The sequence below is a fragment of the Corvus kubaryi genome, unplaced genomic scaffold (genome assembly GCF_017639235.1).
Source record: "Corvus kubaryi isolate FWS band 111438036 unplaced genomic scaffold, C.kubaryi_AGA036_p1.0 132, whole genome shotgun sequence".
Classification (NCBI taxonomy): Eukaryota; Metazoa; Chordata; class Aves; order Passeriformes; family Corvidae; genus Corvus; species Corvus kubaryi.
Genome location: NW_024580666.1, coordinates 7413301 through 7441263, shown reverse-complemented (window position 1 = coordinate 7441263; position 27963 = coordinate 7413301). Strand labels below are relative to the sequence as shown.

Below are 27963 nucleotides of genomic sequence, written 5' to 3'. Positions count from 1 at the left end.
CCCCCGGTGGCGCTGAGGCGCGGGCGGCGCGGCGGGAGCGGCGGCGGCCGGAGCGCAGGAGCGGGCAAGGAGTGCTGCGAGGCGGGGAGATGTGCGCCCCGTACGGCAGCCTCATGCGGTACCTGTTCCCAGCCCTGCTGCTGCACGGTGAGTGCGGGGCCGGCGCGGCTGCCGGCGGGGCTCGGCCCGCGGCGCGTCCCGAAAGGCGGCTGGGGTGCGAGGGGGCCGCAGAACCTCTCTGGCGGGGGCAGAGGGGCGCGGGGCGGGATGCGCTCTCCCGTCGTGGCCGCGGGCGCTGGGTCCCGCCTGCCCGGGACAGAGGTTTGGCGGGGGATGGGAAGCGGGCAGACCCCCGTGTTAGTGACACCCCTGCGCAGCACGCGTGGGAGCGGCGGCCGCCGGCGTGGGTAAAGCCACGGCGAAAGCGCCCCGCTCCCAAGTGTGCCTCGGCGGATTGCGTTGCAGCCTGGGACTGCTTGGATGGAGCAGTTGGTCCGGGCACCTCGCACCAAGTTTCTTTACGCACCTCCGGGCAAGAGCTGGCCCTGCCGAACTCCGGCGCGTTTCGCCGAGACACCCTGCGGGGCCCGCGTTCCACCTCTTCTCAGGAAAAGTTTTTTGCCGTGCATGTGTTATCTGGGAAGCCTTCGGTAGCAACACCGGGTCTTGTGCCCAACTAAAACTGTTTTGCTGCAGAGCACAGAGATTCTGGGTGTTACTACACACAGTCCTGCTTTGACAGTCTCTCAGTTTAACCCTGGACTGACATCTCTCTGAAACTTCACAGTAGGCAAAATTTTAGTGAGAAAAGCGTATTTAAACTTAAAAGTTCGGCTTGTAAATCCATTTTTAGGCCCTTAAATAGATAACCCATCTTTCCAGAAAGCCAGTGTTCTTGAAGAGAAACTTCTCAAAAGGAGACAATTTAATGAGCTGCTTAGGTATGTCTAACATTTGGCAGCCAGATTTGAGAAATCTGGGTATGATATCCTCCTGAAAGTGTGACTCAAGCTACTCGGTTACAGCATCATTTTGAAGAGTGTTCCTAATTCTGAACTTCTTTGTAGCATCCAGCGTCCTTCAGTTAAATTTCTTAGGACCCCAAGCTTAGTGGTAAAAAGAGGACTTTTTTTAACTGTTAAAACGCAAGTGACCTACATGCATTCAGTGGGAGATCTGTGAGCTGGGGTTAAGGATTTCAAAGCTATTTCTGGGGTTGATTTTGTGAAGCAGGGATTGTCTCTCTCTGTGTTTGTACAAGTGCTAAGCACACACTATGGTATTTAATAAATAATAAAGAGGATGGGCTTCTGATGGTATATTTTGTTTTGACAGAGTAGGAGACTGATCCCCAGGAGGGGGTTTTATACTCTTCTCACAGCTCAGCTACGAGATCCGGAGAGTGTAGAAACATGCTTAGCTGAGCCAGACCTGACAGGACGCCAGAGGTGTGCTTTAAACTCTGTGATCTGAGATGTAAAAGTTGAAATGGGAGACTTGAAGTTAGAGGGTAAAGAGAGGAGGTGTAATTGCAGGGTTGGACTCCCTGGCTCATCTGCTTGGAATTACAGAGCAGAGCTGAATGCTGGCTGGAGCAGGAAACAAATCAGGGCCAGTGATCAGATCAAAACAGCAGCTGCCAGAAGAGGATGATGAAGGAAAGTCATCCATTTCTTCCATCTGCAGTTATATTTCACTAAATAACGTAAACCTAAGTTCTTGTAGAAAGATACAACTCGCTGCCTTGTATATGAAGACAAACATCTTGGTAATGCAGCAGTGCAGAGTTTGGATCAGAGTTTCAAGTTTGGAAACTACTGCCCTTTTACAAACTTGAAAATTCTATCAGTGGCATATAACGCACTGAAATGTAGCTCATGGAAATGTATTTACCCTGTTGGCTTTAACTTGGTCTAGAGCTTTTCGTTCCATGCCATAAAGCCCATAGAAGCATCCTTTGATCAGCAGCTATCCTGAATTGCTAATGTGTAAGAATAACCAGCAATCCCAGGGGATTGCAGTGCTAAGCCTCTTTGCAGCATGCCATGTTTTCTTTTTGCATTTCTATTGCATATGGCAATTTAAGGGTTAAAAGTGAGTGAGTGTGGGTGGGTGGTTGAGGATTTTTAGGACTTAAAGCTTTGTGACACAAGTTAAAATGTCCTGTTAAGGCTAAAGCTTCTGCTTTCATTACATTAAGAAGTGCCTACTTTAACGTCACTGAGTTGAAATTTGGAAAAACTGGTCTTCATTAATCAAAATAAAACCTATACATGTACAGTGTCACAAAAAAAAAAAGGGAAAAAAGGTTTGCAGCTGGAAGTTGTCCATTATCACTGTTTTCTTTGCTTAGACAAAAAGCCACAGAAGTTTCAGATGTCAAATACTAAGATCATTCAACTCCAAAAAACCTGAATCATAAGAGCTACATTCAAGTGGATTCAAAACAAATTTGGCTACTTTCTTTTGTAAACATAACCTTTTTTTTTTTTTTGTAATAAATACAGATGCTAAAAAAACACTTTAGTGTATTTCTGATTATGCTACTGTTAGAGTGATGAGCTAGAAACTTTAAAACAATTAGTTGATAACGTCATGGAAGTGGTACTAATAAAGATGATGAAAACAAGACTGATAGGCTTTTCAGAACAAAACTGTTCATGCTTTTAAAAGTCCTCTGGCAAAACTGTTTATGCTTTTAAAAGTTCTCTGGCAATGTTGCTTAAATTAGTTACATAGTAGTGTTTTATTTCAAAACTTTTTCAGGAAAATAGTAAGTGAATGCATCAGGAGATATAAATACCCATAGCCATAAAATGAACATATATTGTGCTCTGTGCTAGAGGCACATGTGATCTGTTTCCTCAGTTAAATAATGCATTTAAAAATCTGGAAGACAATAAAAAGATGGGAAGACACACTGCTCAGTGTAAGACTTGGAGAGTTAGAAGATGGACTAAATTTCATGTACAATTTTGTTAGTGTAAATTCCATTTCACTCGTCTTTGTAGCTCGGCTGTGGGCTAGCACAGTGATAAGATGTCGATGTCATCAACAGAAAGGACAGTTTTTCTGTGCTTTGTACAGTGTCTGAGAAAGTAGGCTGGCACACCATGGGACCCAAAAGTGGCCTCAACCACACTGGAGGCAAATACCTTCAGCTGTTCAAAGCAAGGGTAATACTTCATTAGTGAGGTGAATATTTAGGGCTGATAGAGGGTAGGATTATATGTAGTGAGTTTGTTTAGCACTGTCTTCACCCAGACAGAAGTCCCGTGGGAGTTGGGGGCAGTTCTGCATGAATAAACCCCAGTGCCAAGGTGTGGGTGCAGGCAGGATGAAGCAGATGTCTCTGACAGAGAGCAGATGTTTCTTTCAAAGAGGGCAAGACCAAACTACCATTGATATTGAACTGCACTGACATCCAGCGCTGCACCCACTCCTGTCAGTGTCCTCCTTCCCACTGCCCTGAAAGAAGATAGGCTTTAACCCTTCAGGGTTTCATAAAGAAGCCCATGCTCTGGGCAGTGCCATTTCACCTTGCACAGGTAGCAGCAGCCATCTCAATTAAGAACTTCAGCTAAGCAGAGGTTATGGGCTGTGTAACTGCTTGGCACCTGGTTCTCTGACCTCTTCCAAGATAGGACACTGAATAAGGACCAAGCTGTAGGGTAGCAGGGGACCTCCGTGCTGGGCCTGTCAGCTTTGAGGGAGTTACTGTTTAGCTGTCCCATCTAAACATCTTTGGATCCCTCCTCAGGATCTTCTGTGCTCTAAAGCATTCATTTTGCCTCTCTTCGAAAGCTGCACTTGGAAACTCTGTGTGCACAAGAGAGGCAACAGATACATGTGAAAGGAAGTCATTGTCCTGTCTGCTTCCCTGGCCATAAAACCCGGCTTTCATTTCCCAACCCTTTTGTTTGTAGTAGCTAATTTAGGCCCCAGTCTTGCGAGGACTCTTTTGAAGTTTCAAGTGCAGGGAAAACACTGGTAAACACAGCTCGTGGCTTGGTAACAGGACATTATATTCTCCATGGCAATTATGTAAGCTTGCACTGGAACTAAAAGCCTGTCATAGGTGTTATCTGACACTATCCCACATCAAGAAAGAGCATAATCCAAATGTCTATTTATTTAATTGTGCAGGGCAACTGCCCAGATAAGGAGAGCTATAAAGTTAATCCAGCCAATTATTCTTTATCTGTTGTAAGGTTTTTCCAGTTTCAAACAAGTTCTAACTTGAAAAGAGGTTGCTGCAGGAGTAAAGCATGAATGTTAAAATGTTTCTTCATCAGAGATGAAGCCATTGCTTGTTTTGAACTTATGCTATCACTCAAGGTTGTTTTACTTCATAATAAAATTTTGTTCTTCTGTATTTACATCACTAGAAAATTTTAAAAAGGGAAAAAAATGTTAAGCAGTTCCTGCTGAGCAATGCCAGTCTAAATCCAGGTTTGAATCCTACTTTGAGGTAACATCTCTTCTCCCATCTAGCAAAGGATGAACCTGCTGAACACCTGGTAGCTTTGAGACTGGTTTGAAGCGCTACCCTGGGACATGTTTGAAGCCGTGGTTTAGATTCTGGTGGAGACATTCATTAAACTGATAAAATCTAAACAGTTTAAGATTATTTGCCTTATACTTCAGCAGTCTGGCACAGCTGTGAACAGAATTTCAGGGTGTTTAGGCACAAATTAAATTAAAACTATCTGTGTTCAAGCACAACTCTACTGATTATCTTTGTTGCAATTGTACAGTATTTGCATACTATTTTTCAGAAAACCAAAACATTCATTCTAGCAGCTTGCAGTTTTTTGCAGAAATGTTGGCGGAGAGCTTTGTCATAACCATTTTTGAAACACGTTTGGGTAACGGGCTGCCAACAGTTTGCCCTTTTAAGATTTGTGTTTTACTTGCAGCTATGTGCAGAAATCTTTGAAGAACTTGAAAGTAACCTATCTTCCCTTAACAATTATTTTTATCTTGAATGGTTGTTCCCACATCAGATACAGGTTTATAGGTGAACATGAGAGCCTGAAGCCCTCTGTCTGGTGTGGTGCGTGCTCTTATCCACGTCTTCCTGGCATGGCAGCTGTACAGGCCTCCACTTTCCCACTCAGATGGATGTTGAATCCTGCCCCTGTAAAGTGTGATCTGGGATCACAGGCCCTCAAAGATCTGAGGGTCTGGGCAGGGATCCCCAGTGAGCTGTAGCACCTCTTATGTTATATTCAATTCGTTTCATGCTAAAGCTGTGTCACTGCTAGGGCTTGGTTTTGAAAGGGAAGCTGGATATCAGCTCATCATAAGATGCTTTTGTTTTGCTACCTGGTATTTCAGGTGGATTCTGGAATTTTCCTTCTCCTTTTGGACTTGCTCCTTTGTGAAAACATACGCTGTGGGGTAGGGGATACAGTCATACGATCTCTGGTTGTGGTGCAGCTAAAGGGAGAGCCAACCAGAGGCTTCACAAAATTATTGTCATTGGTCTCATGCAAAGATCTTTTGTTTGTTTGTTTGAAGTCTGTCACACTTTTGAGTAGTAACATAGTGGGTGGTTTTATATTTTTCAACAAGTGGGTAATATTCCTTCATAACACACAAAAATTCAAAGTCAGTCAGAGAGAGGGTCTGAGATATTCTCAGCTGAGTCTGAGATACTCAAGTCATGGAGATACTGAAACCGACCATCTGTCAGTGCTGTGAGAATAGCAGACTTGGATCTCTCTGAATGAAAGTAATGGCTCCAACTATGTTGCAACTGCATCTACTCTCCAAAGTGGGCTTCTAAAGAGTCATGAAATTCTTTTCCCAGTTTTGTGAATGCATGTTTTAACCCTGAGCCTTTCCAGCAATGTCTCGTTTAACATGGCCAAATGGATCTTTTAAAATAAGTGACATCATCCCTGCAGGACCTCAGTTTTGCAGAACACCTCGTGTGCACTGCCAAGGGTGAAGCAGGGGGAATCTGCACTGCCTCTGAGCACTGCTGCAAGGGAAAACACAGAAGGTGGTGTTTGATTTACTGCTCTGTTTGGGAAGCGTATTACTGGTCTTGGTGTTTGACCTGCAGATGGTACAAGAGGAAGTTACATCTCCTTTGTATGGTAGTTATATCTACAGGTGTATGTAACTACAAAAGTGTTGAAATGACGACTTTGTAAGGAAGAAGTTTGTACTAAATTAATTATTTCCTTGCTCCAGCAAGGCAAACATAGGTAAAGGTCCCATCGCTGTCTCTTAATTCTCTTCTGTATTTCATATTCTGATATTCTGGTCCTGTGATGTTGTTTAGCATTATTGAGAGCAGCCCCAGGGAGAAAGACTTGGGGGTGTTGGTTGATGAGAAGCTCAACATGACCCAGCAATGTGCGCTCAGAGCCCACAAAGCCAACCATGTCCTGAGCTGCATCCAAAGCAGCGTGGCCAGCAGGGCAAGGCAGGGGATTCTGCCCCCCTGCTCTGCTCTGGTGAGATCTCACTTCAAGTACTGTATCCAGCTCTAGGGTCCCCAGTGTAAGAAGCACGTGGACCTGCTGGAGCAAGTCCAGAGGAGGCCACGAAGATGCTCAGAGGGCTGGGGCACCTGTCCTATGGCAACAGGCTGATAGAGCTGGGGTTGTTCAGCCCAGAGAGGAGAAGGCTTTGGGGAGACCCTAGAGCACCTTCCAGTACCTAAAGAGGTCCTACAAGAGACCTGGAGAGGGACTTTTTACAAAGGCATGTAGTGATAGGACAAGGGAAACGGCTTTAAACTGAAAGAAGGGAGGTTTAGATTCAATGTTAGGAAGAAAATCTTTGCTGTGAGAGTGATGAGGCAGTGGAACAAGTTGCCTAGGAAAGTTGTGGATGCCTCATCCCTGAAAGTGTTCAAGGCCAGGTTGGATGGGGCCTTGACGAAGCTGGTCCTGTGGAAGGTGTCTCTGCCCATGGTCAGGAGGAAGTGGAACTGGATCATTTATAAGGTTTCTTCCAACCCAAACCATTCTGTACGTGTGTTTTCTACATTTCTCCCCGAGTCTCTGCAGCCTTCATTATGTTCTCATGCCTCTCTTAACTGCCTGAATTTGTTCTTGCCTTCTTTTGTCACAGTTGGAGGGACAGAGTCCCAAACAAATACCCTCCTTCCTCTAGGGCTGTCGATGCAAATCTCCCTTGCTTTCCCTGGTTGCAGTTTGTCATTTGCAAGTTACAGACAGAACTACACTAATGTGACATGGAGGGCTGAGACACAGTTGCTTTTGAGCTGTATCAAGGAAAAGACACTGTATAATACCACATAAAGTTTGACTTCTTTTCAAAAACTCCTTCTTTTCATTATTTCCTTCAGGGAATAATTGGGAATGTCTGATGTGGTTACTGCATTTTCTTCTTTGATATGTGCACATACAAGATGGTGTCCTCCCACAGAAGGATTTTCGCTTTAAGAAATTAAATCCCCGAGTATGTCTAAATGAATAAATAATTTCTAAATGCATCTGTATTCATGAATTATATCACATGAACGAGGCAAAATACGACTGCTTAAAAGCAACTAGTACAATAAATATGCCTTGGAAATAGCAAGTTGAACAATTTCAAAACCTCCTCATGAGGGCAGATTTCAAATGTTTAACAACTTCCAAAGGAAATGTGAATTTTCAAAGTCTTTTTTCAGTGTGAGATAATTTGTTTGCAGGAGGCACCATGTTGAAAGTTAGCACTGGTGACTACAATCTCTGCCATGTACCTTGCAGGCTGTACATGGACATGAAGCACAGACCCAACCTAGTAAATCCTCCCTCTCCAAAGATGTAGTCAGCTCAAGCAGAGCATCACCCTGTCATGGCCATCCCATTTCTGGCTGCAGAATGGGAGTTGTTCAGTGCTAACAGGAGTAACTCTGCTCAGCAATGTAGAAATACCTGAGAAGCCTTGACTTCCAGAAAGGGAGAAATACTGAGCCCCTGAAAATCAGGCTTCTGTAAGGGCATCTCAGGCAGTATGCTCAAATATCAAAGTATCCCTAGTATTTATTACCCTATAGAAAGCAAGACCATAAATTCTCATTCACATTGAAGAATTGTTTGTAAGCTGCAACATAACAAAGCAAACAGATTTTCCAGAAAAGATTTTGTGAGGTTGTATTCATTAACCTCATTAAATCCTGGTGTTGTTCAATGGTGGGCACTGTTTAGGTTAAGGTATTTATTGTATTCTTTCTGATCATTTTTTACCCTGTCTCCTGGATAAGTCCTTGCTTCTGTTTAGCTTAGGAATTGCTGGTTTTTAATGGTTGACATGTATTTATAATTTTGGCAGTGCCGTTTCCCCAGGTGTTACCCAAGTTTCTTCCAGAACATCTAAGACCTAGCCAACATAATGAATCACTGACACCATTTATTTTTTTTTCAATAGGAAATGGGAAAGGCTTAAGAAAGTGTCTACCTAACACCAAATAATACTTTTGTGATTGATTTTTTTTGTAATTGCTGTAGCCATGCTGCAACACTGCCCAAGCATGTGCCCAAGTGTTAGATGGGGCCTGGGGCATAGAGCATAGGATCCTGTGCTGGGTGGCTCTCACTGGTGATTGATCCCAAATAGCCCAGTTTCTTATCCAGGTGAGCTGAGAAGGCACCAGAAAACGGGATGAATCCCACACCCTGCCCCTTGGGAGCATGTTACAGTGACACATCCCTTTCCAGAGATGGCTGCCCCAACTTCCCAGGCACTCAAGCAGCCCCTTCACCCCTCCCCATATCCATTTTCTAGCTCTCTGGTGCTCATACTCCTTCTGGCAATGTAATACAGTTTCCAACACATTATGTAAGGTTCATGTTTGTCACCTTTTAACCCCCAGATGTGGGGTTTTCTTTTGATCCGTGTTTTCCAACACATCTAAGAGCAGGCTGTGCATAAAAGAGTAAAGGCACATTCCTTTTGAAGCTATGTATTCATTTTGTTCAATTAATATTGTGTAGAGAGCGTGCTGGTGGATTTTGTATGTATACATTACTGGAAACCAAAATTACTGTGTGCTGGAGATAAAGTTAGCTTTTGAAATTCCTTTTCCCCTTTAAAATAAAAATAGAAGAATCTGCCTTTAATTGACCACTTCAGTCATCACAGAGGCTTCCTGTGTGCAGAGGCTTTGCTTTTAATATCTGTTTTCCCTTGACTTTAAAGAGTAGGCTTTATTTGCAAGTTTATTATAGAAGCGTTCAAATTAGAGGTGGGCTGAAACCGCAAAGTTTGTGTCTGGATCTGGATGCATCTTTCTGAAAGTTTGAAAGTCCAGGTTTTTGATTGTCCTGACCAGAGATTTCAGAGGTGTCTATAAAATTCAGTTTCAGAGCCACATCTCCTGGGTGTGGAAACCCAACACTTCAGTTCAAGCTCGTTTCCCCAGTTTATTTCGTAAAGTAAATTTATGTAATGGATTATTAGCGGTGTGACAGAAAGGAAGAGCTTCCATAATTTCATTTTTTCTTCAGATGAGAAAATAAGTGTAAACAGTATTTGCCCAGACACATAACAATATGAACAAGTGTCATTCAATGCAAGATGGTCACAATATCCTTTATCACGTTGAAGCCCTTCTCAGCAGGATCTCATGGTATAATTTACACTTTCTACCACAGGGCTGGGAGAAGGTTCTGCTCTTCTTCACCCGGACAGCAGGTCCCACCCTCGGTCCTTGGAGAAGAGTGCCTGGAGGGCTTTCAAGGAGTCACAGTGCCATCATATGCTGAAACACCTTCACAATGGAGCCCGGATCACTGTACAAATGCCTCCCAATATTGAGGGCCACTGGGTCTCTACTGGGTAAGGAAAGATAAAACAAGATGCTTGGGATGGGGAAGAGAAGGGGATAAAGAACCAGAGAGGGAAGGATGAATATTCCCACTTTCAACAGCAGGGGAAATATTTTCTTTAATATGGTGATGCTCTAAATGCCAGATGCTCTCTCTATGTTTATGCATAAAAGGAGAAGGAGCAGCATTATGTACATTAAAATAGCATGCCATAAAGCTGTCTTGTTGAATCAGTTTATTGTCTGGATTTTAAACAGCATGCTGTGAAATATCTTTAAATCTCTCTGAATAGGAAGGAGCCTACCAGGCTGCCAAAATGGATGCTCATTCAAACACAACATTGTACTGTATCTGTCTCCATGCTTTAGATCCATTGAATGGGTCCTTGTCTTCAGAGCATGTGTCTAGCACAGGTTTTATTAGCAAAAGAAATTATTAGCTGTATTTCACTAGTTCTTTTGCTCTTTATACCTGATGACTTGTATTTCAGAGATTGTTTTGCTTTCTGTGTCTCAGCAGGCAATATTCACATGTTCATTGGAAGTGACTTGTAGTAGGAAAGGCTGGGGGGTTTTTTAACAGAAAGGAGTGTATTTCAGGATGAGAGGAAATGGTCTCAAGTTACACCAGGGGAGGTTTAGATTAGATATTAGGAAAAAATTCTTCACTGTAAGGGTGGTCAGGCACTGGAATAGGCTGCCCAGGGAAGTGGTGGAGTTAACATCTCTGGAAGTGTTCGAAAGGTGTGCGGATGTGGCACTTGGGATGTGGTTTGGTAGTGAACATTGTGATGCTGGGTTAAGGGCTGGACTCAGTGGTCTTAGAGGTCTTTTCCAACCTTAACAATTCTGTTTATATTAAGCAGTGTAGAGGTGACAAGGGGAACAAGTTTGAAGGCAAAGAAGGGCTTTCTACAGGAAATGGAATTTAACTGCCATTTACACTCTTAGAAAAAAAAAAAGGGGGGGGTCAAAAAAAGAGGAAAAAAACCAACAAAACCCGAATATTGCATGGTCCAAATTCAAGCCAAGTAGAAGTTTTGCATTAATGGTCAGAAGTTTGCATTAACTGCGACCCCTGTTGAATGTTTGAGTGAAAAAGCTGAGCACATGATCCTGCATATCCTCAGCAGACCAGAGCTCATGGAGTTACACTGAGAAGCTTCTAGAGCAGCTTATAAGCCAGTTCTTTGTGCTGTTCCCTGGACGTATTGCGTTTCACTTTCTGATGTTATCAGTCATTCTGCTAAATTTACCATGCAAAAGAGAGCAATAGATGTTTAATAAGCTGCTACTCTTTTCAACAAAGAATTGAGTCACATGGTGGTCCCTAGACAAAAGGCAAAAGCAAAACACAATTCAAAGTATTTAAGCCTACAAGATAAAGCCTTTAGATATGATCACCATGAAACAGTATATTAATAGCAGCAGAGGGAATTGTTGGATTATTGGCAGGCCACAGATGCCTAGTTCCTATTTACTCCCATTCCTGCTGGAGGGACAGTAGCACCCAGGTGTCTCTGTGGACCTGTGTGGGGCTTGTTGCTTGTAGTGTACATGATGTGCCACCTTGCTAAAATTTTGTTTCCACGCTTGCTTTCTTCCCACAGCTGCGAAGTCAGAGCAGGCCCAGAGTTCATCACAAGATCTTACAGGTTCTACCACAACAATACGTTCAAGGCCTATCAGTTCTATTACGGTGGCAATCGCTGCACAAACCCCATCTACACCTTAGTCATACGTGGCAAAATACGTCTCCGACAGGCGTCCTGGATCATCCGGGGGGGCACCGAGGCCGACTACCAGCTCCGCAACATACAGATCATATGCCACAACGAAGCAGTAGCCAAAAAATTAAGTGAGCTGGTGAACCAGACGTGTCCTGGATTTATCCCAGAAGATAGTCCCTGGGAGCAGGATGTGAGCTATGATTTGCTGAGAGAAGAGAATGGCTGTGAATGCACCAAAGCTCTGAATTTTGCCATGCATGAACTCCAGCTGATCCGTGTGGAGAAGCAGTACCTGCACCACAATTTAGACCACCTTGTGGAGGAGCTATTCCTCGGAGACATTCACACTGATGCTACTCAGAGGAGGTACTATCGGCCCTCTAGTTACCAACCTCCTCTTCAAAATGCCAAGGTACGTGTGTGTGGGTTAGCATCTAACCTCTTTTAAAGGTTCTGATGACAAAGCCCAGATCACTCAGTTCTTCTAAGTGCACTGGTGTAACCAGTGTGCTTCTAATACAGGGGGTCGATTACAGCCTTAATTAACAGATGATCACAGAACTTACTTTGTCAGAACAGTAACTTTACTGTGGTTTATGTGACTGCATCAAATATGCAAAAAAAGTAATCTGGTGAACTAAAGTCAATAAAGGCCACTCTGAAGATGGAATCAGAGACTTGTGGGCAGAAGTAGGAGTGGTTGGCTGGGACCATGGCTGTAGGCTAGCAGCTGAGAGGAAGGTTTCATTTAGAACTGAGATAGCAGAAGAGGAGCAGGCATCAGTGGATGCTTCTATAGCTGCATGGGGGGCCAGGGAGAGAGGAAATGAAATATGAATATCAGCATATGGATGTTGGGTGATCCATAACCTGAGGAGGAGACGAGGAATTGGAAGGTAAACACATGGGTCAGCATGAAGGGAAAAAAACTGATGGACTGTGCAGGTCATGGATCCTGACATAGGCACACACATTAATGAAATGAAAAACAGGTGAATTTTGAATGGGGCTCTAATTCCATTTGATAATTCAGTTTTCAAAAGGGACCTCAAAGTGCCCTCAGCTTCATCGGGAACTGATCAACCCATAGTAAGCTAAGTAAAACTCAAACAGAGCAGACACTGATGGCCTGTAGCAGGAAGGCTGTTTATAGATCCTTCCTGGTGACATTTCAAAGGCAGGCAGCAATTGGAACCACATTGCCAGGTGCTGCTGCCCTCGGTGTGCTCCAGCTGGGCATTGCCACTTGCGGCTAATGGGTTACCACCATTTTTCATCATCGCAAATGGTTCAAAAAACAGCTACAGCTTATCAGCAATGGCAGGAAACGCAACAGGAGAAGGGAGAGTTTTGATGAAAAACCCTTGGCTTTCCCTTCCATTCAAAACTGTCTGCCCTGGCTTGTTTCTGTCTCCTGTGAACAAAAAATTTTAGTAGGTTAGATCTTTATGTGATCTGCCTTTAATTGCTTTGTAGCCTGGCCTAGGGATCATTTTAATCTACAGTCAACTGTTTTGATGTATGAAAACTGCTGTAATTTCTGTCATTCTTATGCTGTCTTCAAGTGACCAAGGACAAATTTGAGTTTTCTTTTAAAACTTACCATCCCAAAACAGAGAGTTTCAGCAGCAGCAGCAGATGTACCATGGCACAATCCTCTTCAAAATTTTGCTTTTCTTTAATTGATTCAACCAACCACATCAACTTTCACTTTACTGATTTGGGAGTGAGGGTTCTTTACTAGATCCCTTTCTTGCAGGTATCTGTAGATAGAAATTGTCGGACACCAGCTATATTGTGTCTGTTCTAGAAAAGACTGTAGATCTTTTTCCAACCACTTGAAACAGAGACAAAATCTTGATTTAAATCACTGTAGCTGAGTATTTTTTCTGGTCTAATCTAGGTGTCTTATTCTGGGCATCTTATTCTGGGCTGATATATATAGTAAATGCCTACGCTTCCACCTTGTAGTAATTTCATTACAGTCAGAGCAGTCAGATGTATGCTCAGCCAGCTTTATGAAATTAAGATTGTTGTCCTGGCCTGCTGCAATTTTAGGACACACAGGTAATGATTTTCCTGCCTATCTGTTCTGTTTCTGTAGCATCCTTTTTTCCCCTCTAAAATATAGCGGCTCTAAAATACAGTGTTCAAACTTAAGGGACCAAATTTTGCATAAGAGAGGTGTGTTTCTTGAGACAGGTTAGCTAAGAGAAGCTGGGCCTGCTGATACTAGGCTTTCAGCATGATATAAATAGCAATACCCCTAAAAAATGAACCTTTGCCTCAGCTGCTGTGAAAGATTCCAGGATGTGGGTTTGTTGGTTTGTACCTAAGCATGAAGATCTCTATACCAACAGGTTCTCAACAGGCCCTCTGACCTACTGTTTGCCAAATGTAGGAAGAATAGTAACAGAAGTGCTTTTTTTCTTTTTTTTTTTTTTTTGAAGTCCAGGCAAACATACCGTTGAAAGGTTATAACCCTTTCTTTTTGAACTCTTTTCCTTTTCTAATTGTTGCTCCACTGGGACCCAGCTGAAAATGAGTTTAAATGCTAAATTGAGTTTAAAACTACAAGTCACAGACTCCTCTGGAAACTGGACACCATGAATAAATAGAAACGTTAAATCAACTTGTTTTTTTAAGGTTTCTACAGTCATACCAAGAGGTTGGGGAGGCCAGGAAATTGCTTCTGAAGTGAATCAGGTGTATTGTGTGGAATCTTTCATTTAAGGCTTTTTTCATTTCCTTTTTATTTATTTATATTTTAGACTCATAAAGGCCTGCCTAAAATAAGCTAAGAGGATGCACATTTTGAGTTAAATTTATAGTGAAGCCTCTATATAGAAGAAAGTTCCACCCAGCCCAAGAGTTTACACAGCCTGTAAGTTGGATGTGGTAGCCTCATTCATTACTTATGTGGTTGAAATGAACGGTAATTAAAAGCAAATGATTGCTGGATATGTTAGGAATGCCAAAGCCACATGATCAGGACTTTAAACAAATAGAATTGGACCTTATCCAAATTCCTGCAGCAATTTCACCACGGGATGGTAAATCAAAAGGGCTGTCCAAAAACCAGACAGCTTTATGCTGAGCTACAAATCTGAATAAATTCACAGATTACCATATCTTAAGTGTTCATATAAAATCAGGGAGCTTTAAAAAACATATAATATGTCATCTCTTAAGGCTTTACGAATTCTCTTAGATAAGAACATACCTTAAAAAAATTCCTCCTGTAAACCACATGGAAGTTCTTGAGTGCAGATGATGAATAAGTCACTATATAGATTTATCTTGGCTGTTTTCTAACCTGGCTTGAGATACCAGTTAGGACTGGCTGATGAATGGAGATGAACATCTTTGATGTCTCTTGACGTTGCAAGTTTATCAAGTGATTCAAGCTATCACACATGAAGCTTCTTCAGCCAGCATGGGAGAGCACATGGGTGGGAAGGCAGGATGGGGGAACTGCTTGGCCATCATCACGTATATTACACAAAATGTTCCCTGTTAGGACAACACCAAGAAGGCTGCCTGATTGGTTGTAATATCACAAACATATACAGGGACTTGTAGCATGAAGGAAGGCTTGAATGCCGTGTTCGTTCTCTGTGCAGGACAGAAGATGTTTTCACAAATGTCTGCTCTAAACTACAGAAAATGTGTACAAGAGCAGTACTGGGAGACTTATTTCACATGTAATTGCCTCAGCAATATTGCTTTGTAAACAAAGAATTCCTTGTGCTATTTTATCATGTGACAGTAACGGGAAGGATGGGGCAGGACTGTGCTGACTGGTCATTCTGGTTAGATCATTACTTAGGAATATGGCTGACATGGTCTGGAACATCACAAGAAACCAAAAAAGTGCTAGGATAACCTTCACTCTTTGTCATGCTCAATCAGTTGCTGGACACACTCTTTCGTTGTTTTCCCTTGAAAATGTAACTCTAATGAATCAATTCTCTATTACAACTTTATTCACCTCTGGCACCTGACTTCCAGCAGCACTTGGTGTTTGCAGCTAATACAAATTCAATGTATGGAGACCAGTGCTTGGGTTTTCCTTTAGCAAAGAGAGAACAAAGTGTGCAAAGTCTTCTGTGCTTTTCAAAAATTTGAGCTTTCATCTCTTTGCAACACAGTGACTTCATCTCTAGGGGAATGCTATGTACTTGTGAAACTCCCAGGGAAATGTAATCATAAGTTAATAAATAGATGTTAAACATGTGAAGCACCTCAGAGAAATATGCAAAACATTATCTCAACCAAAAAGTATAATTTTGGCAGACAAAACTCCTTTGTTTGCCTGAGTAGTGCCACTAGACTTCTAGATTAAGCCAACACTTGAAGGGTACCTTTTGTCCATTATTACTTGAAAAAGGTTCTTGGTTAGGGAAATTATGAGAGGAAGCAAAGTAGGAATATTCAGAAGAATGCTCAAATGGGTTAACTCCAGGTTTATGAACAATAACAGTGTGTGTGGTGCCCTACAAAGATGAGAGAAGTGAACAGCTTTTAGCTGAGGTTGGCCCTTGCCGGGCTCGGCAGCACTTTCAGCTGTGGCCCTGCGCCTTTGAAGGTGCCACGTCTACACTTACCACGGTCTGCTCTGCAGCTGCAGTGAAAGCTTGTCCCAGCTCAAATGCAGCACTGGGGATCAAAATTAACTATTCAGCCTAGTACAATAACCCCAGGCATATCCAAACTACTGACACCTTCCTTATGGTTGACATCTAAGCACAGTGGCTTCATCTTTTGTAAAAGGGCAGGGAAGACTCACTGGTAATATTGCATGGTTTAGAGGGCTATATAGGATGCTTTTTAAAGGCATAATAAATAAATAAGACACCTTTATTTGGGAATACTTTATTCTTGAAAATGGACATTGAAGCTGTCCCTTCGGGTTTTCCAGGAATTATTTTTTGTTAATACTTTTTAAGACATTCATGTCACCATATTTAGTATCTTTTTAATGGGATAGATGACATGCAAGCACATTCATCTGAGAAGTCTGGTTTTCTCTTTGTTCGTGTCTTTTGCCCAGGCTAAAGTCATTTATACCAGAAAAGAACAACCAGAAGACTTCCGAATTTCATGTTGGTTTTATTTCAGTTTTATGCAGGGTTGTGCAACAGAATCAACATCATAGATCAGACAGTTGTGTAATGGTAGTGCCTTGAGATTCCTTCACTATCTTTCCCTTCATAAGAGCAGTTAATAAAAACCATTCCTCAATATCTTAAAATATATGGTACGCATTTGCAGATAAATCTGAGCATATCTCCACCTTCCTTCCTGCTTGCAGCACCTCTGTTCCCCACCAAAAGAAATACTCATCTGACAACTCTGCAAAGGAGTTACCACTCTCTCCGGCATTTTACTTGCTTCAAGATTTTTAATTAAAGTTTTAAATCTTTGTTATCCTTCATTCCATTTGGCAGGCTGAGTTATAACTGTGTCAGCCGTGCTTGTCAACTCCCCAGAGCCAGCCTAATGCACATTAGTCAACTCAGCTTCATACAAGGTCATGCAAAGCCTGCAAATTATCACTTTTGTGCTGGAGAGAATTTGTGGTCGTTTTTTAAAGCGTTCTCTTGGTCTGCAGTTATCTACAGTGGTGGAGGAGCAAGCGTGATACTATCCTGAGCAATTCATAAATGTGCCCTTCCTGTGGACTTGGCTCCTTGGCAGTGTGAAGCAAAGCCATCCAACTTTTTTTGTTGAGCTGGAAGCATTTCCTTGATGTTCTCCCAAGAATTTCCATTTATACTCATCCTGGGAGCGCTAGTTACTAACACTAACACCTGGTACTGTGTTTCTTTGGGTGGTGAGGTTTAAAGCATCCTGACCAGGCATGGCTCGTTCCAGTCCCACCCAGTCCTGCCTGTGACACGTGGTACTCAGGAGGTGTGCAAGACCATAGCTGAGTGTGGCTTTTCTCTCCCCTCTTCTTCAGCACTTCCCCTCACAGTAATATAAGCATTCACAAGGTAGGGGTTTCCTACCCCAGCTTTTGTGGCTGTTGGCCCCTACAACATCCCCGCATACCAGTTAGATCTGTACTGCACACACAGTTCAAACCTGAGCCCGTGCTTGAGGAAATCCAGCGCCTGGTCCCTCATCTCACATCTCCCTGCAACAAGGATATGCTGGGTACAACATGACAGACCCAGTCACATGCCATGTGGCATAGCCAGTGTCAGACAATTAATCCTAGGCAGCCATAGAATTCCACCGAACTTAAGAGGAAATTAAACTGTGCTGGGAGGGTTTATGTTTCTGACTATCCACAGCAATTGGGAAAAAGATGAGAGAACCTCATCCTTGTTTGCTTTTTTTAATAAGAGTCCCCTTTGCTTGGCTTCCAGAGCTCTCTGCCTCGATTACCGCTTCAGCTGAGACAGCAGGAGAGAGGGATAAGAAATAGTGTTGGTGGGAATTTTTAGATCATAAGCTATTTTCTCCCCAACTACAAGAACTGAGTTTTCAGCCAGAGATTCAGGCTTGTTTTGGCACACATGGCTTTGTGGCTTAGTTCAGAAATTGGCTTTAAAAAACACCTGGAAGGGTGAGGAATGGTGGCACTATGGCTTTGGCACTGCAGAGCTGCAAGGAGCCATCCATCATGGGAAGGGATCTTCCAGCCATTTCAGGACCCAGTCCTTCTAGCAAGGCCCCACTATTAAAAATATTGCATTGTGCACCTAAGATAATCAAAACGTAGAACAGATGTTCATCCTGTCCTCTGCTCATTTTATTGCTTTTTAGTTTATGTCATGCCCAAATGAACTTTTTATTAGAGAGTTCTTAATCATGTTTGGACTCAAATGTCCTCGATCTCTGTTCCCTATTTTCTTTGAACGCCGGTTTTTAGAAAATAATCTTTCCCTGAAACACGTGGAAAGGGAGTGATTTGCAAAGCCTCAGATAGTGTAATTAAGAGCCAAGAGCAGCTGACCTAAAAAAGCAAGAGTGAAATATACAGTCAATTGTTAAACATAAATTACTCCGTAATTCAGTCGAATTGCCTCATAACAGAACTAGCTCTTTCCCTTGCTCATTACTTGGGCAAAAATCACACTGAGAAGAGTTTATACATGGCATATTCTTCCACTAAGCAGTTTATAATGCTGTGAAAGATAGTATCACAGCAAAAAAGGTTTATGTGGGCTTAGATTCAAGTGCTGGTCTCAGGAAAGCAATGCATTGAGTATGTCCATGTGAGGGGCCAGAGCCAGCTGGTGTTTCACTGCTGTGAAAGAGATATTTCCTCCCTCTCCACCCCAACCTCTCCCTGCCCCACTCGCAGTTCAATGCAAAAAGTGCCTGGTTACCTCAGCTCCGAGCACACCATCAATGACTAGAAGACCGTCAGGTTGGACATTCCTTAGCAGCCCAGTTGGCCAGACCTTCACAGCTGGCACAAAGCCTTCAGAATGAGAAGGGCTGCACATAGTTACAGCAGTTCAGGACCACAGAGGTCAAAGAGCCAGGAGAGCTAGAGACAAGTAACAGAGAGTTAACAAGGACCTTCCTAGAGTTTGCCAAAGGAGTCACCTCTGCTCAGAGTGTAATGGTGGCCAGTGGTAACCAAAAAAGAAAACGGGCCAAGATGCTGTTTGGTTTTCTTCAGATTTTGAGCAAGGGCAACAGAAATCACTGGTTCCCAGGTTAAATTGCCTTGGCTCACAAACTGTTTTTGGAGGACGGACTCCTGGGAGGAAAATGTGAATATAAACAAAATCAATTTACTGCTCTGCCAGGGTCTCCTCTGGGAGATGATAGAAGCTTTCAAATTCACTTCAATAGAGAAGAGACTGTAGCAGACATTCTCTCCTATTGACGGATTCAGCTTATATAAGCTATGTTTTGTTTTATAGCACTGTCTTTTTCTCGCTTTCTGGCTTCACTTTATGTGAGTGGAGCAATCACAGCCATTAAGTTACTGTCATCAGTACCCTTAACGTTTCAGGGAACAACACAGCCAGTCTGCCCCACGGCAGGACAGAAATGTGGGTTTAAAAGGCACTGGCATCTTCCACAGAGCAACCCCTTGGCCTGGATCCCTGTGGATGTCCATGCAAGGCAGTGGAGGCATCCTTTCGATGGTGATCTCAAGGGAAAATAGGTGTTATTTCTATTACAATTGAAAGATACTTTTTGTATATATATCTGCACTAACTTCACCAGTTCCAGTTAAATTACTCAATTTAATGTTCTTTGTATTTCACTAAGGTACTAATGGACCTTGCACCTGCTTGCAGAGTTTAGCTGAAAAAAAGTATCTTAAAATTAGTTAACAAGCTCCACAGTGGGAAAGGGCTACATGCACTTTAAGAGCATGCTGACATGTGGTCCCCAGAAGACCATTAGGGGTGTTTTGGGGTGGAAAGATCCTCAGGAGGTCATCAAGTCCAACCTCTTTCCTCCTCAGAGCAGTGCTGTTGGCCAGCACTGGTTCAGATCAACCAGCACAGATATCTTGTGCCTTCATTTCTCAAGGACACTCCTCAATACTTCCTGGAGAGAGGAGGATGCTCTGGGGGGTTACTCACATCCACCATGTTCAAGCTGTGAGGTGTTTTCCTGAGGTGCGTCGAGTTAAGTGCTAAAGCTCAACATGCACCCATCTGGGAGATTTATAGAAATACTTTTTCTTTGTACACCTTTCCGGCCCTCGTTTCTGAGGTCTCTCTGAGTGCCCTCTGTAATATAAATGCTCATAGTCATTGCTCTTACTTTAAAGTCCATGTGAGCTGCTATGAAGTCAGCATTTCTCCACTCACTGCCTTCAGGTCCGGCTCACTTTAGGGGTGACATTCACACAGTCTTCATTAGTGCCTTGAATTTCTTCAATAAAATGACTGTAAGTAGCTTCAGAGAATCAACATACAACACCCATTTGTTTCACAGATACTAAACAGGGGTTATATTTTCCCCATCCCAGACCAGATAGTCATCCAAAGTCTTTTCAGCAATAGGGAAATCAATGAAATGGTCACTGTTCTATGTCCCTGGGATGTAAAATAATGGTCTATGTGCAAAGTAACTATAAATTATGTCATTCGGGAGGTGGGAGCCTCAGCCTCAAATTCCTTTCACTCCTGCCACAGACTTGGAGCCTGCACACCCCTCTTAAGACACCTCAGGTACTCACATTTGGGGCTGGGGGTACTTGGCTGCTTGAGGCTGCTGCATGGCCCACAGTGGTGAGCCACCCTGTAGCTCGGCATGTACCGGACCCTATTCCTGGAGAGGGCCATAAAGCTTTCACCGTGTCCAGCAGCAACCAGCCATATCACACATTGCACAAACTTGTGTTAGGGCTCAGAAAAGCTGAAAGAGTTCAAAAAGCACTGGTTACTGTTCTCCCAAGGTGCCATCCAAAAAGAAGAAAATCCTTATGACACCTATGTTTATCTACAGTACTTAAAGTTAACAACTGAAAGAAAGAGAAGTAAAAGTTCAGCAAATGTATTGATTTCTGACACAAGCGTTGCAAAATCCCTATCATAGTAAATCACTATCTGCCAGCTTCTTGTATGATTTGAAGGATTAAATCAGCCTTTTCTAGATCCTGAACTAAAATGTTAATTTCAGATAAATGTAGACAAGAAAATTAATCTCTTACATGCTCCTCTGCTGTGCAGTCTTACACATACAGAACCAAATGGTACCACTAACAAGATCAGAAATGACAATGCATTCCTTAAAATGTGGAGCTGGTGTCACTTCAGCATGAAGTGGCTGGCCTGATGCATTGCCCTGTATCCCAGGTAATGCCTACCGAGGCTTTCTCTCTGCTTTGTTTCAGAACCACGACCGCACGTGTATCGCGTGCAGAATCATCTACCGCTCGGACGAGCACCACCCACCCATCCTGCCCCCCAAGGCAGACTTGACCATCGGGCTGCACGGAGAGTGGGTGAGCCAGCGCTGTGAGGTGCGCCCAGAGGTGCTCTTCCTGACTCGGCACTTCATCTTCCACGACAACAACAACACTTGGGAGGGCCACTACTACCACTACTCTGACCCCATCTGCAAGCACCCCACCTTCACCATCTATGCCAAGGGACGCTACAGCCGGGGAGTCCACTCGTCCAAAGTCATGGGTGGCACAGAGTTTGTGTTCAAAGGTAGAGTGGCTTGATACAACGTGGGGGGGAGGTAGTTATGGACCAGAGCAGAGTTTGCTCATAACAGCTTGGTTGATGATGATTTCATTCTGGGATTTTCAGGAGTTTGTCATTTCTTGGGAAGTTTGCAGGCATTGTGTGAATGCCCAGCCAAACTATAGAGCTGCATGGCATGTCACACCACTGAAGCCATACTCATTTGAGGCAGAGGTCTTTAAGTACACACAAGAAAATAAGACTTCACATCACTAAGTGGAGTCCAGTGGCCAGACTTCAAGCCTTTAAGAGAAGTGGTTAGATCTGTATCCTAGGGCTCCCTCAGTAGAGGGAAAAAAGCATCTTCGGAAGGCATTTCAGATCTGAAGCAGTATAAATAATTTTCTGTGGAAGGCAGATGAAGCAGCATGCATTTTTTCATATTCTCTCAAGGGGCCCTCAAGCAAATAAGGGTGTCCCTGAAGACAACTCTGATTAAAGCTGCCAGAGCAAAGACAAGATGTATCCAACCCAAACCCGTCGGATACTTTGGAAAGCAGCTCTCGGTGGTGACACCACCCGGGTCCCTGCAGCTGAGAAGCCTTCCTGTGCAAACAGCGCCATGGCACCCTGCTTAAAAAGAGCTCAGAGGCCTGAACCACTCACATGAACAAACATCTCCAAAACACAACATCCCACCATGGCACCAGCCCCAGTGGAGCCTGTGGTAGCCTCAAGCCCTCTCTAGGCTCTTCTCCTCCTTATTTCCATTACCACATGAGTAACCAATAAAGCATCTTGCATGGGTCTGATTTAGAAAAGCATCTGACTAGAAGAAATAATTTACTAATCTGAGATTTTTGTAGGGGGTGGGAGATACCCTTGCCTGTCAGAATTTTGGCTCTATAGAGCTGCATGTGCAGCATGTCCCAGCTAGCTCCTGGGGTGAAATCCAGTTTTTGCTTGCATTTCTGGTTTATGCTGTGCCAACTTACCTTACAGATCAAGGTGACTAATTCAGTTTAGGTAAAACTTTCAGATTCAATTTCTATAAATTACCTTTTACACCAACTAGAGTAAATAATGAGAACTGTAGAGCCATTGAGTCAATGGCTGTTTATAAAAGCTCGGGAAAAGCTCCCAACAAATCTTACTATAAAGTGATCTGCAAGAAAATTTGGGATTTTGGTATGTTGGGAGGCATAAGGGCTGGTTATTTGCTTCTGTTTTGGTCAGCACCAATCCATTCAGATCCCCTTTTCTTGATATACAGTGTCAAACACACACCAGGAAAAATCTCTATTCAGCTTCTGCAAGCTCATTCATTTTGGGTTTTCCCAACTTTTTTAACTTGGCTGGAAAATGAAACTTTATGTTCCTTAAACTCCTTTGAAATACTGGCAGATTAGAACTGAAAAAGCAGCAGCAATTCTACATTTGATACTGCAAGCTGCAGCCAATGTTTAGAGATGAGGAAAAACATCTCTTTGTAGGTCAGCTATATTTTACAATTCATGCAAAAAAGGACAGGTAGTACAGGATGATAGTGCAGCTGTGGTGTTTCCCAAATTTCCCAGTCGAAACAAAATATTTTATTAGGTTTACAGAGTAGCAAACGTTAAGAAATGATGAAAAATATGTGATAAATACTCCACTTACGGATCAATACAGGTGGTAATAAAACATGAGTAAAGTTTTATTGTTTCCTCTTTTCCCTATCTCCTAGTATAACCAACCAGGCTTTATCTGTAAAGGATTGTCTGGAATTTATGAAAAGCTCTGCTTAATCTCTAGCTGAGATACGTGGCCATCAGGTTTTCTTCAACTGAGTTGGAGGGGGGTTGTTCTGCACAAAAAGCAATTTCAATTTACATCAAAGACGTAAAATGATGCTCGTAGATTTGCTGACCACACCTGTAATGTGAAAAATTAATTTAAGAAGGAACAAGGGGAGACAATTTTGATTTAACAGGTGTGCCCCAGTCTTCATGTTGGCTTTGCTTTTGTCTTTTTCCTCTGCTCATAGTTCTTCTCTTCCTCTCTCACAGTGAATCACATGAAGGTCACTCCCATGGACATATCCACAGCCTCGCTGCTGAACGTCTTTAATGGGAATGAGTGCGGAGCACAGGGATCCTGGCAGGTTGGGGTTCAGCAGGACGTCACCCACACGAACGGCTGCATCGCCCTCGGCATCCGCCTACCTCACACTGAGTACGAAATCTTCAAGATGGAGCAGGATGCCCGGGGCAGGTACCTGCTGTACAATGGTCAGAGACCGAGCGACGGCTCCAGCCCCGACCGACCCGAGAAAAGAGCCACTTCCTACCAGATGCCTTTAATTCAGTGCGCCTCATCAGTCCTCAGATCTGAAGAGTCACCAGAGGAGAATAAAATCAGGCTGTATAGCAGCAGGGCAGCAGAAAAATATCTCAGCGCCCCAGCTCTTGCTTTGTTGTTTATTTGTACTGTGTCATATTGGGACATTCTCAGCTAGAAGCGAGGAAAACTTATTTTTCATGACTACAAAGCCAGGATTCCACCAGACTGGGGGTTGTTTTTCTTCAGAGAGAAAGGGACATTTATTTTCTTGATGCACTTGAATGCCTGAGAACTGTTGTTCTTTTCCTTACTTCCCTCTTCCTCCTTGAATTGCAACGGCACTCGTTTGATGTTTGTGCTTTGAACTTCATCCAGTCTGATCCCTGGCCTGACACGACTGCACAAAAGTAATTGCACTTTAGGACTGCAGACTTCTGGGGGGGAGGGAGGGAGTATCCTTTTATTTTTTTTTTTTTTAACTGCTGGGATGAACTTTATGATCCTGCTTCAGTCATCTCTGCCATCTTGCTGTTGTGGTACTCTTATCCCCAAAGCCCAGTTTCTCATCAGAATTTAGCTCTGGGGAAGGGCTCGGTATTGTGCCAGTACTGTGATAGCAGCTTCCCCCTCTGACTTCACAGCTCTGATGTAGATATGTATATAAGGAGGAAATCCACAAAGATTTATCTTGCCATTATCTCACAGCTCATAATACAAAAAGAACCAGAAAATCAACAGCCCTCTGTTCAAAAAGTGCTAAATGGTTGGTACCCCTAATTAAAAAAAAAATACTCCAAGTAATTTAAGCTATTTTTGCAATCATTAAGTTCTAAAAATAACCAGTGGTTTAGTATTTTCTCATTCAATTAACTTAGCTATGTAATTGCTTCGAGGCCTCCCTTTGTATCTAGCGAGTAGTTACAGCCAAGCCCCCTCAAAGCCAGCCAGCAGCAGCAATTTTCCTGTCAGATGCATAGAGTGCAGGTAAGCTGCCAATACAAGGCTGCAGGAAAGACTTCTCTTTCCATATTCCGGAGACCTTACACACTCCACGTGCAGTACTTGTGTCAGAGTAAAGCAAGTGTTCTGCAGCCCTATTTAGCAGCATCTTTTTAGTCATGTGACCTCATTTAAGAACAGAAAAGGGTTACAGGAGCAAGCACACCGTGGTACCTGGTAGAGCAAGAAAGCAGCTGGAAACAGACCCACAGACAGAGAGCCACCAGCCCAGTCTTACAGAGAGAGGAGCAAGAGATGTACTAATGGGACTACATCCTTCCTTTTCTCCTTGCTGAACTGTCCCAGCACATGCCACGGTTTCATAGAGCTTAAATCAGCACTGGTTTGGGGACACACTGCTGGGAAGGTGGATAGATAAAACGCTCAGACGACATTTGTCAACTAGAGCCTGCCCTGGAAACTCTCAGGTTTCCCTCAGTGGTGAATACAGCCTTTTGTGCACTGATGCAAATCAGAGCAGACTCTGGAAGCAGTAGGGGAGATGTTTAAGGCCAGCAAGGAGCTAGAAGTTCATAGATGAACCATGCTCCCCTGCTTTAATAGGGAGTGAACTGAGGGCATAGCTTAACCTTGCAGTGTTTGGGCTGTGACTTTTACTTATGTACAGATGTTTTGGCTCGCAGGAAAAGCAGGAACATCTGTAAGAAACATAAGAAGTAAGGTTGTAGCATTTCTTCACAGTATAAGCAGCTGCTAGCTGCCCAGCCCACTACTATGTCAGAAAAAGAACCTTTGATGTATTATTTTCAGTATCCTAGGAAAGTATGTTTTGAATGAAGGTCTTTCAACTTTACATGGTGAGTCTTCATACTGACTACTATAGCAAAAGCATTCCTTGAAAACATGGATGTGAATTTCCTCAGAGTTGGAACAGAATCAGTTCACCTAGTTTTGAGACAGCAGGAAGACAGAGGGAAGGAGCAGTATCATAGACTCGCTGCTGAGCCAGACCACATCTTTCATATTTTTTCCTCAGGTAAATGAAAAGTCACAGAAAACTCTTACTTAAGAGTCAGGAATGGAGCTCAGGTTGGCTCAATAGTCACCAGAGAAAGTGTTTATCCATCCATCTGATGTCAGATTCTCTTTCAGCCTGTTGGAAGGATCTGAAAGCCAACTCACTGTGGTGAACTGAGCCCTATGAACAACAGCTGTTCTGGTCAGCATTTCTTGATGGGTTTCTGTTCCACACAGTCAAACTTACTTGAAGAGCCAGTTCTGTATCAGTTGCTGGTAGGGGGCACAGTTTTAACTAGAGGGTCAAGAAGGAGACAGGATGCCTCTGACAGAGTAGTTACGAACCAGCATGGAGTTTGGTTTTCTCTAGATTGAGTTTTGTAGTCAGCAGAGTGACAACAGCATATCTCTAACTGGGTTACTGAGGTGTTGCAGTCAAACATATCCCTTAAGTACCTGCTTCATTTCTGACTTCTATTTGACATCTAGCAGCATGAGTGAATTCAGACTAGTTTTTATTTAAGAGGATGGGTATTGTGTGACATTCCTTAGATCACACAAGACAAGCTGCTTTCACCACCATCAACCATTCCCATGTGGTCCTATCTCTGAAAAAATATCCATGGGTAGGAGTTGTCAGACCATGTCCCTTGCCTGTGCAAGTGCCACACACAGCTCGATCCCAGCTGAAATCTGCACATGCTTGTGATGCAGGATGGAAGTAAAGACCAAAGGAACTGTTCCACAGCACGATTTTCAATATTCATCGGGGCAATCATTTACAGTTTATTAGTGCTTTGTGGCTCCTCTGTAAAGTGCCTAATGTCAAAAAGGTTGTAACAGTTTCAAGAGAAAGATCTGTCTAGTTATAACCTCCAAAAGCACATTCATGTCTCAGATGTTTTGAATCACAGACTTGCAAAGGTCTAGGTTTTCCAAAGCTTATGGTTAGACTACATGAAAATGTGGATCACTGTACAAATTGTACAATAAATGCTCTTTTTTTCCCTGTCATTTAAAAACACTTTAAAAGGAAATATTTTTTTGAAAGTCTTCACAGTGCATTATATGAAATCTGATTGGGGACTTCTGTAGTTTATTTGTAATGTTGACCAGAAATACAATTTTATGATCTGGGTTCTTAGCATATGCTGCACCAGTTTCCCTCCACATGCCTATATATTTTTTATTTTTCTTTTAGCCAATACAAGTCAAGTTGGACAAAGCTGTAAGACTTCAGAGTGCATAGTTTATATGCTAGTCCATATTTTCTGTGAGGCTTCTCCTTGCTTGCAGGCACAGAACGAGCTAAGCTTACCCCCTCTTTTGGTTTCATCATGCACTAAATTAACTGCTGCACAGCCCCACATACATATGTGACACAATATATTCCATTCATTTTATTTCTCCAGCCTGACCTCATGTGCTGGCAGCCCTGGCTGCTAAAGAAGTTAAGCTGCAAGTGGTTTAGCAGTGGAAGACCTGCAAACTGGGTGATTTGTTCCTTGCTGAAATGCAGAAGGTTTAAAAAAAAAATGAATCTATTAATGTTGTTATCTTCAGCAGCTGCCAGTGTTGCCAAGACAGGTGAAAGCTTTTCCCTCAGTAATATCCTACTCAATGATCCACCTGACAGAAGAAATAGCAACCTAAAGAAATTCTTAGGCTAATTGTTTTAACAGGCCTTATTCAAGAAATAGGACAAAAGGGATCAGAAAAGTCAAAACAAGTGTTCTTGCTCTGTTTGTATACCATTTACATATTGTGCCCACTGCCCTGGGGTAGAATGTCATTTCTATGAACAGAAGTCTGTATTTAGGATATAATGTCAGTCTTGCTTGAGTTGGAGCATGCTTGCCTAAAGTGCAGGATTTTAAAGGAAAAAAAAACTTTTTATTTTTGTAAAGTTATAGAAGATATTTTTCTTCTCAACTATGTTCCAGATTAAACTGCTGGGGAAGTTTAAGCACTTGTTAAACTATTGATTGAAATAAAAAAAGCCTAACTGAAAAATTAA

The 27963-nt window shown here is 42.9% G+C and overlaps 1 protein-coding gene across 1 annotated transcript; it reads left to right on the top strand.

Annotated features, from left to right (window-relative positions):
* The first annotated feature begins 20 nt into the window (after positions 1–20).
* On the top strand, positions 21–27963 carry APCDD1 (APC down-regulated 1). The gene is made up of 5 exons (XM_042031532.1): positions 21–147; positions 9624–9807; positions 11407–11938; positions 21350–21671; positions 23696–27963. Exons 1-5 carry the CDS (start codon positions 90–92, stop codon positions 24142–24144), a joined length of 1545 nt encoding a protein of 514 aa, XP_041887466.1. The 5' UTR covers positions 21–89; the 3' UTR covers positions 24145–27963.